At 46.9% G+C, this 14,806-nt stretch overlaps 1 protein-coding gene across 1 annotated transcript in view; it reads right to left on the bottom strand.

The window, feature by feature from the left end:
• LOC146050163 (cysteine-rich protein 2-like) overlaps positions 1-14,806 on the bottom strand; it is an 87,327-nt gene that overhangs the window by 35,441 nt on the left and 37,080 nt on the right. Inside the window, exon 2 of the mRNA XM_083167050.1 lies at positions 791-885. Coding sequence (XP_083023176.1) covers positions 791-885 — 95 coding nt within the window. The remainder of the gene's footprint in view (positions 1-790; positions 886-14,806) is intronic.

The raw sequence follows: 14,806 nt of genomic DNA, 5'->3' as shown, positions 1-14,806 counted from the left end.
GAAATGGGTCATATTGGCCCATTTCACATTTTTTACTATGTGAGATGGACTTAATCAAGTCCATCTCATCTTGTGCCATTATAATGGCACAAGACCGACACGATGCTCCCGATTTCAATGTTAAAAAATATTTTAACATTGAAGCCTATGGCAAAATCGCGTCGGTCGCGTCGGGGCCAATGTTAGTGGTCGCGACCGACGCGATGCCCGCGATTTTCCCTTTGCCGGCAAAATGGACCTGATTTCAAAGGAAATCGGGTCCATCGCGGGCATCGTGTACCTTAACTTAAAGGTACACGATCCCAACGATTGTGGCCGTGCTAGGAAACAAGTACCTAATCATTAATTATAATTAAACTCTGAAATCTAACGTAGAGAAAAATCTGAGCGGAGAAGTCACAGCCGATCCCACTTGAACCTCCCGGGACCTTTTCCAAGCAGCAGGATCGCATAGGATCACAGCAATCTAGCGATGTAGGGACTCTGATCCGATGCGTACAGGACTGCGCTTCGGTTTAGACTCAGAGTGGATCTAAAACGCATGCGATTTGCCCGTTTTCACCTAATTTCTCAGCCCGATGCGTTATAACCGGGTGAAATCGGCAAAAATCGCACTAGTGTATGACCACCTTAACATTCATACTAACCTTGGCCTGTCACAGTAAATTAGTAATTAAGCAAACATAGGTCATTATATTCACGCCTTTAATTCTGAGTATGAGCTGGGCCGTTGTGTACATTCATGTGTTTATGGGACTGAAAGGACGTGATTGTACCGGAGAGCACTTACCTCAGCGTGCCCACCGGGATTAAGGGTCTTGTTACAGTGCTCACATTTCAGGCAGAACTTGTGCCAGTCCTTTCCCAAAGAGGTAACTTTCTCAGCTGCAGAAAGGGGAAGAAAGAACATTTGTAATGGAACAAACTGCTCCTCGGTGACAAATGTACTGGCCGCAGCCTTTACAGACACAAACAGAATGACAACACAAATGTGACTTATTGCTTGTCTGTTTTATCTATAAACAGCATGAAATGACTCCAGTCAAATCTGTAATGCAGAAAAAGTATTTGTTTCACGTAAAATCAAAAGTTGTTTTTTTTTAAGCATTTTTATTTTAAATTTTGGATTCTGAAGAACAAAAAGTGCATTAAAACCTTTCGGGGTGAGGTATTCCTTAGAAAACTTGTTTTCTCTGTCTATGCGCAGTAGACAGACTTAGGACTGTGCCATCAGCCTAAGCCCTCATGGATCAGTCCCCACAGTGGCTGAACTAAATGGAAATAGGAGACCTGCTCAGCTTTACCAGGCAATGACTTTAGAACAAAATGGTCTTGGTTCAGTATAAATATCCCTGTCATAGTATTTGCGCCAGGCTGTTTTATACCGCTTTTCCAACAAAATCCCTGGTCACACACGTGATTTTTGATATGGGATTTTGGCGGGTCTCCTACCCATGTCCCTGTTTCCATTGCCCTGTTTTCCTGGGTTTACACCATTTCATCTGAAACGGGAAACCAAGTAAAGCAGGGCAGCGGGTGGGCACCTCAGCGGTGGGCAGCTGTAAGCTCCGGGCCATCAGCTCAGCAGGAGGCACCCAGGTAAATGGCGGCAGTGTGCAGGGACCAGCAGGCGGCCAGCGTGCTGGTGGCAGGGCAGCATTCTGGGACCAGCAGGCAGGCGGCCGGGCAGCCTGAGGCGACTGGTAGGCACCCCAGGAATAATGCGGGTCTGGCCAGCTGCTCCTGTCCGGGTCGAAAATCCAGAGTAAGAGCTGTTTCCACAACTCGTTACCTTGGAAAGACCCGCTAAAAGCCCTGATAATGACCATGTAAAAATGCCAGGTCACTTTACCTTTTCACCATTTCCACTGACAAAAGTCCCGGGTAGGCAAAAAAACTGGGTATACCCTAATTAGTGACATTGGAGGAGCTTTCCCGTCCCAAATAGAGACACCAACAGCACCAAACCCTCTTCCCAAGTAGCCACACCCCCTTTTCGAGCTTCTTTAACTACAGAAAGTGTGGTGAGTGATAGGCTTATCCACAGTCTCATGGTACCATATATTTTGCAAGCTGGCTTTGATACTATGTATTGCTAAAGCTAATTTTTAAGGACTAGATACAAAAAAACTTGGAAATCTGGAGAACAGGATCCAACCAGCTTCTGCCTACCATGTCACAGACTGTGTTTGAAAAATGTCAGGCAGGAGCTGATTGGCTGGCTGTTTATCACTCTCCATTTTATCACTTTTGGAGCTTAGTGCATCTGGCCCATAATCCCTTATGCTGGATCACTCGCAAGGGGAAATTCCTTCTCAAATGGACAAAACCATGTGCACTGCAGGTGGGGCAGATGTAACTTGTGCAGAGAGAATTAGATTTGGCTGGGGTTTTACTTCAAAGTGAGATCTATATTGCAGTGTAAAAATAAAGCAGCCAGTATTTACCCTGCACAGAAACAAAATAACTCACCCAACTCTAACTCTCTCTCTGCACATGTTACATCTGCCTCACCTGCAGTGCACACGGTTTTGTCCATTTGAGAGGGAATTTGCCTTTGCGAGCAGAGCCGGCCTTAGCCATAGGCCAACTAGGCAATTGCCTAGGGCATTTGGAATGCCTAGGGGCATCAGCAGCTTCTGCTGATTAAAATGATATGCAGCATGCCTATATTCTGTGTGTGAGTGAGGCTGTATCTGCATATGAAATAAGTGTATTCATGGAAATCACTGTAACCTAGCATTCCGTATGCAGGTACAGCCACAGTCGCACACAGAATATAGGCATGCCGCATATCATTTTAATCATCGGAAGCTCCTTGTGTGTGCTGGTCATAACAATGCAAATAAGACGAATTTTCAGCAAAAAAGGCACCCAACGTTATCAGAACAGGCCAGGAGCTGCATGACCTATTGAGGAAACATCTGTATCCAAGCAGAGGCAGAGGTCACAGTGTTAGCGGCTGTGCGAGTGCTGTCTGCGGGTGGGTTGGTTGTGCAATAGTGTTCGGCATATGTGTAACAGGCATTATGTGTGTCATGTATAAATGCATTAATAATGTGCGACATATGTGTAATGGGCATTATGTGTGTCATGTGTATAAGGGCATTAATAATGTGCAACATATGTGTAAGGGGCATTATGTGTGTCTTTATGTGTATGAAGGGCATTAATAAAGGTTGGCATAATGTGTAAGGGGCATTATGGTTATAAGGACATTAATAATGTGTGTTATGTGTAAGGGGCATTATGGTTATAAGGACATTAATAATGTGTGTTATGTGTAAGGGGCATTACTGTGTGGTATTATCAGGAGTGCCGAGAGAAAGGGGTAGAGGGGAACAAATTACCCAGGCCAAAGTCTGACGGAAGGGCCCAGTGGGGGCCCCGGGCCCCCTCCCCTTAAGTGACAGCAGCAGCTGCAGCTCCTCTCCTCTGCCCAGCACACACTGCTTTGTGCTGGGTTGCAGTGTGGCCATGGAGGTGCTTAAAATACAATATTTTCTCAAGATTTTTTTCTAAGGGTATAATGTGAATAATGTGAGGAGTAATGTACATAAGGTAAAGTGGTACTACAGTGTGATGTAACGTGAATAAGGGACACCATCGCATGATATAATGTGAATAAAGTGAGGAGTAATGTACATAAGGTAAAGTGGTACTACAGTGTGATGTAACGTGAATAAGGGACACCATCGCATGATATAATGTGAATAATGTGAGAAGTAATGTACATAAGGTAAAGTGGTACTACTGTGTGATGTAAAGTGAATAAGGGACACCATCGCATGATATAATGTGAATAAAGTTGCACTACTGTGTGGCATAATTTGAATTGGGGGTACTATTGTATGGCCATGCCCCTTCCCAACAAGAACACACCCGTTTGGGCTGTGCACCGAATGTGTGCACTGTTTCTATTTAAAATACTGCGGGTAGGAGCACCGAAATGATGACTGCTATGATGAGGGTTGATGGTGCTGGGAAAGGGGAGCAGGGTCAGAGGCGGAACTAGTGGCGGTGCTAGGGGGCCCCAGCCAAAATCTTGCCTAGGGCGTCATTTAGGCTAGGGCCGGCTCTGTTTGCAAGTGAACCAGAATAAGGGCCTCACTCCATCTCTGTCATTGTCACAGGCTGGTAACTAGTTGTATATAAATGACCCGTTGTGTTATTTGCCTCAGTTTCTGTCCCCGCCCATATATGTGTTATTCCTACTATTTTGTGTGAGCTATTTTTACACGTAAGTGAGAATCTTAGTTTTCCATTCTGTATTATAAATACCACTAGCACAGACCCAAACTGCTCTATCCCGCAGGGTGTGACCTTGACTGGACATGTCAGCCTCATTTTCTTCATTTCCTGATGCATTCCTATGGAAAGGCTTTTCATGGAACAAATGACCTTATTTCCTGCATACGCTATAAATAACGCAAACCGCTCCAGCACATGGGCACAGAATGAACGCCCAGCTTCTGCGGCTAGTCCTTAGGTCAGACTGCCCGGGGAAATCAGGCGAAGAAGCCGGGGTAATGATCCCAGGACAGGAGGCCGTCCATGCGTTACTAACTGATCGTTCACACGGCTTTGTTACAATGCTGCGCAAAGCAAACTATTGTCTTGTCACCAAAATCATTTATTTTACAGGTGAACAATAACCTGCATAGGCTGAATACAAAGGAGGCAAGTCGTAGGCATCGGCCAACAGTCTCCTGGTAACGCATACACTGCCAGATTCAGAGTTAGGATGTGAGGCCCATACACACTGGGCGATATCGAACTAAAAACGGGTCAGTTTTGTCGTTTGAGCTGCTTTCGGCGCTGAGCACGGTCCCTCATCTTCACCGGCTGCCACCACTCACCTGCTGGTATTACCAGCGGATGAGGGGCGGGGTGGGTGGCTTCCCATAGCGTCCTGCAGCCTGAGTGCCCCCCCAAAGTGTCTGAGGCACAAGTCAGAGCAGCTTTCCCTTGAGCTCCCCGGAAGTCCTCCATCCGACTTGGCACTTAAACCGCATGTGGTGTTCGCTATGCGTGTATGCTCCTTATTCTTTCAAAAGTGATACAATTACCAACCAATCAGCCCCTAACTGTCATTTTCAAACACAACCATTACATGACAGTTAGTCGTGTAATGTTTGGTTTCTACTTTATATTTCTCCACTTTATCACTTCTAAAGGTTCAGGGCCTGATTCAGATTTGGCGCTGCGCATGTGTATAGATGCACAGTCGACGAGGCACGGGGGTGGGGTGGGATGGAGGCGGTCAGGGGGATGGCGCACTGGAATGGGCGTTCCCATGGGTATGCGGGTGGGCCGATGCCTGCCAGGCGTTCTCAGAGCCACATGCCGCAAATACAGGTCAGTCAAAACTGAGTCATATTTGCAAACAGGGGAGAAATCATCCGCTGGGATGGATATTTATGGATGTTCATTCGCAAAGCGCCGCGGATGTTCGGACGGCGGCGTGTGGATCAGGTCCTGAGAACATTTCGCCAGTGATGTTTGCAGTGTATCGGTCATGTGCTTACATTATGGACATACGCCCGGAGCGTGCGGCCACGGTGCACGCAAGACGGCGGGCGGGGGGCGGCAGCAGATAGTCCCGCCCATGTGAACGCCCATCGTTTTAATGGGCGTTCCCATGGAAATTGCCCAGTGATGTGGGTGCTGGGGGCAGGGAGCTGGCATCACCGGATGTCAGCTGTCCACCCACTTCCTTCCGAATGTCTAGATCTAAGGTTACCTCAGAGTAACCTTAGATGTGCGTGGGCCTTTCACATCATTCGATGATCGGCGACCATCGAACGATGTGGATGTTCCCCCTCAGCCCGAGCGCACGAAAGCGGTGTGCGAGGGAGGGCGTACGTATTGGCATTCGCAGGGCGGCTTCTGGTGGACTGGCAACGCTGCAAATTCGCAGCCTTGTGAATCATCCAGAATAACCCCCTATTTGTATGTGGGTGTTGGTGCCATGTTTTTAGCTCCCCCTAGTTGATGCTTCCTGACAAACTTGCCAATATCCAGGTAAAACCAGAGCATATGAGTGTGTGTGTGGGGGGGGGGGGGGGTCATTGACTCTCCAAGCGCCATCCATAAGGGTAGGAAGCCCTCTCTACTTCAGAGTGAACCCCTGTTCTGAATGCAATGTATAACCGTGTCGTGCTGCTACATTCTTGGCCGGACCTCTGCAGGATTGGGTAAAATAATGTATTGTCTGATGAGGGGAGAACAATATATACACTTTATGCCAATGCAAATGTTGCCCAACACCTGTCACTAGAAGAAAATGAGTGTATGTGGGCGTTATGCCAAAGTGGAGGATAACCACGTACATTACATAACCCGATGTGTGAGGGCGTCAGGGAATGGAAGCCAGCACGACTGTCACTGAATCACTTGAATTCCATCAACCCTGCGCATATCTATTGTGGCAGTACTCAGTCCCAGGAAATACTGTGCTGCCGCCCAGCAATGGATCTACAAGGCCCTGGTATATGGGCCCCTAAGGCTAGGAGGCTGCGCCTGACTGGGAAACAAAGTAGTCCCTGGCATTTACAGCATGCACAGGCCCACCTCAGCAACAGCATCTGGCTCCTGGCATAGATCCCTCCTTGTTTACAGCCCAGGCGGATGCGGTAGCCTGGCAGAGAATTTGCGCTGGTAGTGCGCCAGGTCACATGTTGGGTGACAGAGAGCCGACCCACGGTGGCGGCCGTCAGCACAGAAATCTCTCTCAGAAACTGCCTTATGTGTAATGGCGTCGGACTCGGGTGGTGCAGGCGTGTACGCAGCTATGACATAAGATGCACATACACTAGGGCGGTTCACATGCGATTTTCATTGTGCCGATAAATTGATTGATAAGCATCCAAAATGGCGTGCGACTTACATCAGGTGTGATGCGATGCGCGATCGGAGCCTGATAATCGCACGGGCTGCAGGTAAAATGTGTTGCATCACCAGCTGGATTGTATATGATACATCGTACGCAGAATGACTGTATACAGTGTATGCGGTCCTGCCGCCTGGGATCGCCAGCGACTTATTCCCTTGGAGAAGTCGCACAATGTTATGGCCACCATTAGAGGAACCCTGACAAATGAGCACAACCAGAGGTGTGTTGGCTGGACTGTCCGTCTGCCATTTGTCACAACTGATAGACAGCCGGTCCGGCCCTGCTAGTGGGGCCCACACCGCTCATCCTGAACCCAATCACCGGAGTCATCTAACCCCTTGTGCCTGTGCGAGGAGGTGAGGGGCACACAGAGACTGCACACTGGGCCTGATTCAGACCTGTTAGCATGGCTGCAATTTTATCAGATGGACAAAACCATGCTGCGCTGCAGTTGGGGTAGATGAAACGCGTAGAGAGTTAGATTCGGGTGGGATGAGTTTAAACTGAAATGTACATTGCAGAGTAAAAATAAAGCGGACTGTATTTACCCTGCACAGAAACAAAATAACTCAGACAAATCTAGCTCTCTCTGCACTGGTTACATCTGCCCCACCTGCAGTGCAGCATGGATTTGCCCATCTGCAAAAAGGTATATGTTCACCACAGGAAGGTCGGCAGATATTAAGATGACACACTCAAAAGGTTGACGTGGCTTTAGGTCGACAAGGTCATTGGGTTGACACAAGCATTAGGTCGACATTGGGACGGTCGACAGTCAAAGGTCTTCATGGGTTTTTCTCTTTTTTCCAAATGTGCCGACAGGCGGTATCTGATGCCCACCATACACATATCTGATGCCCACCATACACATATCTGATGCCCACCATACACATATCTGATGCCCACCATACACATATCTGATGCCCACCATACACATATCTGATGCCCACCATACACATATCTGATGCCCACCATACACATATCTGATGCCCACCATACACATATCTGATGCCCACCATACACATATCTGATGCCCACCATACACATATCTGATGCCCACCATACACATATCTGATGCCCACCATACACACATCTGATGCCCACCATACACACATCTGATGCCCACCATACACATATCTGATGCCCACCATACACACATCTGATGCCCACCATACACACATCTGATGCCCACCATACACACATCTGATGCCCACCATACACACATCTGATGCCCACCATACACATATCTGATGCCCACCATACACATATCTGATGCCCTACCATACACATATCTGATGCCCACCATACACACATCTGATGCCCACCATACACACATCTGATGCCCACCATACACACATCTGATGCCCACCATACACATATCTGATGCCCACCATACACATATCTGATGCCCACCATACACATATCTGATGCCCACCATACACATATCTGATGCCCACCATACACATATCTGATGCCCACCATACACACATCTGATGCCCACCATACACACATCTGATGCCCACCATACACATATCTGATGCCCACCATACACATATCTGATGCCCACCATACACACATCTGATGCCCACCATACACATATCTGATGCCCACCATACACATATCTGATGCCCACCATACACACTAGGGCGAAAAACTCATGATGACGTTCTGCTGATCTTCCCATTGTCGACCTAATGCATGTGACAACCTTCCTACCCTGGAGACCTTTGCCATGTCGATTTATATCAGGTGTTGACCTTGAGTGGTCGACACAGAGCATGTCGACCTTAACAGGGTGGACGTAATGACCATGTCCCAGCTGAATACCACTGACGATGTGGCAGCCACAAGTGTACCAGCACAAGTAGATCTAATCCCGGCTGCCATGTCATTTGTTCTGTGTGCCCAGAATCCTTCATCTACAGACACCCCCCCCCCCCCATGTCCCCATCATTACTATAGTAATAATACCAGATCGTATCATATACATAATCCCCCCCCCCCCCATGTCCCCATCATTACTATAGTAATAATACCAGATCGTATCATATACATAATCCCCCCCCCCCCATGTCACCATCATTACTATAGTAATAATACCATATCGTATCATATATATAATTTGGCCCCCAAAAAAGTTATAAAAAAATTGCCATTTCTTGATTAAAACGTAGATCACGGATCCTAAAGCTGATTTACTAAGAAAGTGGCTCAGGAATCCTGCTGCAGTGTCTGACAGACTGAAGAACCAGATCACCCCCCTCGCCCCCTGGCGTTATTCCCTGCATCTTAATGTCTGTGCCCATCCCCTACGTCAGACCACTCATATCACATGCGTGCAGCAAAACAGAGGTTTGTGGATTCCTTCAAGCGACAAATTCAGGTCATTCAAGCACTAAAAATAGCCGTCATGGACATGCGTAAAGACAGGGGCTGATTACATAAAGCTGCTGCTGCGGGAGCCTCATACGGAGGAAGGCGGAGAGCGGGGACCAGGCAGATGTGAAAGATATGGAAATTGTCAGAGGATATTAACATTAGGGGGAGATGGTGAGAAGAATCAACCAATCAGCTCCTGTCATTTAAAAAAAATCCAGCCAGCAAAATGACAGGAGCTCATTGGTTGGTACTTTATCTCTCTGCACTTTGGGCCTGATTCACACCGGACCTCTGGGCTGTGAATCTTCGGAGCCCAGCAATCAGGTTAACGCAGCCCCGCACACGCTAATTCCTGCCACTGTGCATGGCTGCCGCTGAGCACACAGGGAGAAACCCATTTACCCCCGGACTTACGGTATAAGGTTGTTAGGTTGACTTGCATTGGGTCGACCAATGAAGGTTGAAATGCACCAAGGTCGACACTTAATAAGGTCGACATGGGGTTAGATCGATGGGGTCATTAGGTAGACCCAAGCCTTAGGTCAACATGGCCATGGTCAAGTCAAAAGGTTGACATGGGGTTTTTCACTTTTTTTGAGCCAACATGTGCCGACATGCGATATTTCATGCCCTACCATCCACTAGGACATGGGGATACTGTGCAATGTTACTGTGTCCATGTCAACTGTGTCGACATTTGGGACAAAAAAGTGAAAAAAAACAAAACAAAAAACATGTCGACCTTTTGACTGTCAACCTTGGTCATGTCGACATAAGGCGTGCGTCGACCTAATGACCGTGTCGACCTAACCCCATGTCGATCTTCTGATGTGTCGACCTTGGTGCATGTCAACGTTCCTCTTGTCAACCCTATGACCCATACCCGGACTTGCAGCACTCGGCACTGCGATGTCAGTGGTGAGAAGGAGGCCGCTGGTGATGTCAGAGGCCCTCCCACCCAACGGCCGGGGAATGTCTGCGCTTTCTGGGGCACACCCAGAAAACAATGGTGGCACGCCCCCAAACGGCCGCCCTCTGTCAATCACACAGCATGCAGCCAGCGGGCACAGGCGTTCGGAGCCTGTGATCACACAGAGGGCTCGTGCATGCGTGGTCCTCCGATAATCATTGCGATCAGGGCTGAATCTGCATTATATAACTTCCCCAAACTGAGATACGCCACCATTATATATTCAAGTTGAATTATCAATGTATAAATCACAATTATTTTGCTTTATAACTAACTAGTTACCAGCTCGTCAAAATAACAGAACATAACAGTGATGCCAGCGGCTGAGCACACCTGATCGGTGCAACACTTCAATTGCTATATTGGGTGCCATCTAGTGGCAACAAGTGAGCAAAACACTTGAATCCCCCCCATAGAGGTGAGGAGGAGCGTTAACCTTTTGTTATATAGGATATTTAGTGTAGTGCCTAACACTAGCTCTGTGTGTAGTGTGATATACTTGCAGGCTATACAGTAATACTATACTTATAACATGGACCTAAAGGTGCCCATACACTAGTGCAAATTTCCCTTGAAGCTTCCCTGCCGCCCTCCTGGAGGCTCACTTCCCATTTGGCACTTGTTCAATTTTCACAAGCGATTTGTATCAGATAAATTGCATGCAATTTATCTAGTGCACATCACAAGTACCATCAGATTTATCTCTGTGGGTGGGTGGGTGGTTGGATAAGTGGGAGGGTCCAGGAATATGTCAGTCAAGTGCATCAGATAAATTGCATGTCATTTATCCAATGTGCTTAAAAATAGGCCCAATTTGCACGTGACGCGTGCGATCCAGATACATTTTATGTGCAGCACGTTCAATCTGTTAGGTCCGATCGGATGTGCTGTCAAACACATGCGATTGGTTCAGATTTATCGGCCCAATACATAGGAATTGGCCAAATCGGACTAGTGTATGGGCACCTTAACATTGACCTCATAACACGGGCTATTAACTTGATATTTCGTCCCGTGGTAATTGTTGGTCTTTCCAATTAAAGCCCCTTTTTTTGGGCTGAAAATGATGATTTTCGGGCAAAAGCACATGGGATCGAAGATAAGTTCCCGAAACTAGTTTATTTTTGTAGTACCGGGGCTCTCGGGGTTGGTTATCGGGTGTTTTTGTTTTGTGTGTATGAGGTACAGGATATAATCCTCGATAACTGCCGGCACCGGGGCTAATTGGATAGTTCCAGGCGAGTCAATTAGCCGCGGAATATGACCATGGATAATTGGACGCCGTCTCCTTCCAGTGATCACATTTCTCTCACGCACGCGGCACAGACTATTTTCTAGCAAAAGTAAAGGGCAAAAAAGGTCAGAAGTGTTCTGATAATTATTTTAATCTGATAATATCCTGAATTTAATTGGAAAACAATAGCGACATGCAGTAATTTCCTCTTAGTAAAAGTAATTACAAGACATGTTCCTCTGAGTCAGGTAATACGATTTATTTCCATATAACGATGTACTACATAGCTCACAAACCAAGCAAACACTGTAACCACTTAGCAAGAAACACATACAGTAGTTACATACCGATATAGTTACCATTCAGTAGAGACTGACAGTTATATACCGATATAGTTCCCATTCAGTAGAGACTGACAGTTATATACCGATATAGTTCCCATTCAGTAGAGACTGACAGTTATATACCGATATAGTTACCATTCAGTAGAGACTGACAGTTATATACCGATATAGTTCCCATTCAGTAGAGACTGACAGTTATATACCGATATAGTTCCCATTCAGTAGAGACTGACAGTTATATACCGATATAGTTACCATTCAGTAGAGACTGACAGTTATATACCGATATAGTAACCATTCAGTAGAGACTGACAGTAATATACCAATATAGTTCCCATTCAGTAGAGACTGACAATTATATACCGATATGGTTCCCATTCAGTAGAGACTGACAATTATATACCGATATGGTTCCCATTCAGTAGAGACTGACAGTTATATACCGATATGGTTCCCATTCAGTAGAGACTGACAGTTATATACCGATATAGTTCCCATTCAGTAGAGACTGACAGTTATATACCAATATAGTTCCCATTCAGTAGAGACTGACAGTTATATACCGATATAGTTCCCATTCAGTAGAGACTGACAGTTATATACCGATATAGTTCCCATTCAGTAGAGATTGACAGTTATATACCGATATAGTTCCCATTCAGTAGAGACTGACAGTTATATACCGATATATTTACCATTCAGTAGAGACTGACAGTTATATACCGATATAGTTCCCATTCAGTAGAGACTGACAGTTATATACCGATATAGTTCCCATTCAGTAGAGACTGACAGTTATATACCGATATAGTTCCCATTCAGTAGAGACTGACAGTTATATACCGATATAGTTCCCATTCATTAGAGACTGACAGTTATATACCGATATAGTTCCCATTCAGTAGAGACTGACAGTTATATACCGATATAGTTCCCATTCAGTAGAGACTGACAGTTATATACCGATATAGTTCCCATTCAGTAGAGACACTGACAGTTATATACCGATATAGTTACCATTCAGTAGAGACTGACAGTTATATACCGATATAGTAACCATTCAGTAGAGACTGACAGTTATTACTGAAGGCAGGTGAGCGAACATAGTTTCGCCTGCACAGGTGCAGCCAAGTGTGCGGGCAGGGGGGGTGTGTGTGTAGGGGCGTGGTGCAGTGGGCCGGTCCATTTGCATATGGGAACACCCAGCATTTCATGGCCAATCACATGAGAACGGGATGTCAGCTACCCGCCTATTTCCTTCCCAGCGTCCATTGAATGATGTGGGTGGATCCCACTAGGCTGCGAGTAAATGTTACTGTGTACCATACATTCGCAGGCCCTGCGAGGGAATCGCCCTTGCGAATGGGTGGCGGCCAGCTCATCATTCGCAAGGAGGGGTTTGGTGGATTTGCGAGGCTGTGAATTTGCAGCCTTGCGATTCAACCAGAATAACCCCCTGAGTTTCCATGTCACTGAGTGTAATCCGCATAATGCATTCTGGTAAATGTCACCTTACAGGACAGTTCATTTGTGCCCAATCAGTTCGGGTACAGTCATCACGCCCATGCGTCAGGCAATTTGCCATTACACAAGTGGAATTTGTACAACAAATTCCACAAAGTGCCCACCCAAGAAACACTTAGCCCGGAAAGGTCAGCCCCAGGGAGACTAGCTCCCTCCATTGTGTGACTTCTGCCTTTATCTCCGTCTCACAAACAGAGCCGTTATTTATCAGGCGCAGGGGGCTGTGTGACGTCACGTCTGTTATCTGTCACTTGGGGAAAGTGGAAACTGGGATAAGCTCAGCGAGGACAGGAGGGTCCTTATCTGTCACCGGCAGTTATTTAAAGGAAAATCTACAGTTAATACACAAATTTAAAATCAAAATAAAATTTAAAAAAAAACAATAAGTTTGAATAATTTCCATGAGGTTATTACAGGAGGATAAATGAAATTACCATGTGTATTTAAGATGCAACTAAGGGCACAATTCAGGCCTGTTCGCTAGGCTGCATATATTCGAGCAGGTTAGCGCCACCCCGCCGATTGCACACCATCCCACCGCCCGAATACCCGCACTACGCTGTTTACATATCCGCTTGCATGCGGCCACAGAGGAGAAATCAATCGATGGTATCTCACCATCGAACAATGTTTTCCTCTGTTCGGTATGACACGTAAGCCTACACTTACATTTCACATGGCCGCCTTCCACCGAATTCGGCAGGGCCTTGTCTGCGTTTGCTGCGGTCCGTCCAGTGTTTCCATTGGAGCCCCCACTGCTTTTGTGACCCCAGCTCCCGCCCCAGCCTGTCACTCATTTTGTGAACGCCCCGGCGGGTGAAAAACTCGCCGAAGGTATTCGCTCCGGGTGTATGCACATGTGCATGAGTGACTATGCATATACGTACACCCACACCATCGGAGACGGGGCCCAATATTTCATTTTGGTTACTTTTTTTAAACAAAAATGTAACAAAACGTTTGTACAGATTGAGTATCCCTTATCCGAAATGCTCGGGACCAGGATAAGGGATTTTTCGGTTTTTTGGAATTTTTTTTTTTTTAACATACTTACCTGGTCCCCTGGTGGTGCCCCGATGGTCCTCCGGCATCCACGGTGTCCCAAGGCATCCACAGTGGCCTTCGGGATCCTCTTCAGTGGTCCCAGGGGTGCATTGCACGAGTTTGCAGCCACGATGGTGACATCGCCGGCGCGCCCACGCACTCATGGTAAGTACGAAAAAAGGGGCAGGGGGGAAAAACAACAAAAATTTGTAAAAAAAACCTAAATATTCTGAAAAACCACGGTTTTTGGAGGATTCAGTATGAAATCCCGGCGGTCGGGATCCCGGCGTTCAAAATCCCGACGCCGGAATCCCGACCGCCGAAATCCTGACAAGGGGGGACGTGGATCGCCCCCCCTTGCGGGCTCGCTGTGCTCGCCACGCAGCGGGCCCGGTGCCTCGCTACGCTCGGCACGC

Source organism: Crinia signifera, chromosome 12 (genome assembly GCF_055691185.1).
Source record: "Crinia signifera chromosome 12, ASM5569118v1, whole genome shotgun sequence".
Lineage (NCBI taxonomy): Eukaryota > Metazoa > Chordata > Amphibia > Anura > Myobatrachidae > Crinia > Crinia signifera.
The sequence above is the reverse complement of the archived record's forward strand: the minus strand, read 5'-3'. Positions and strand labels throughout refer to the sequence as shown.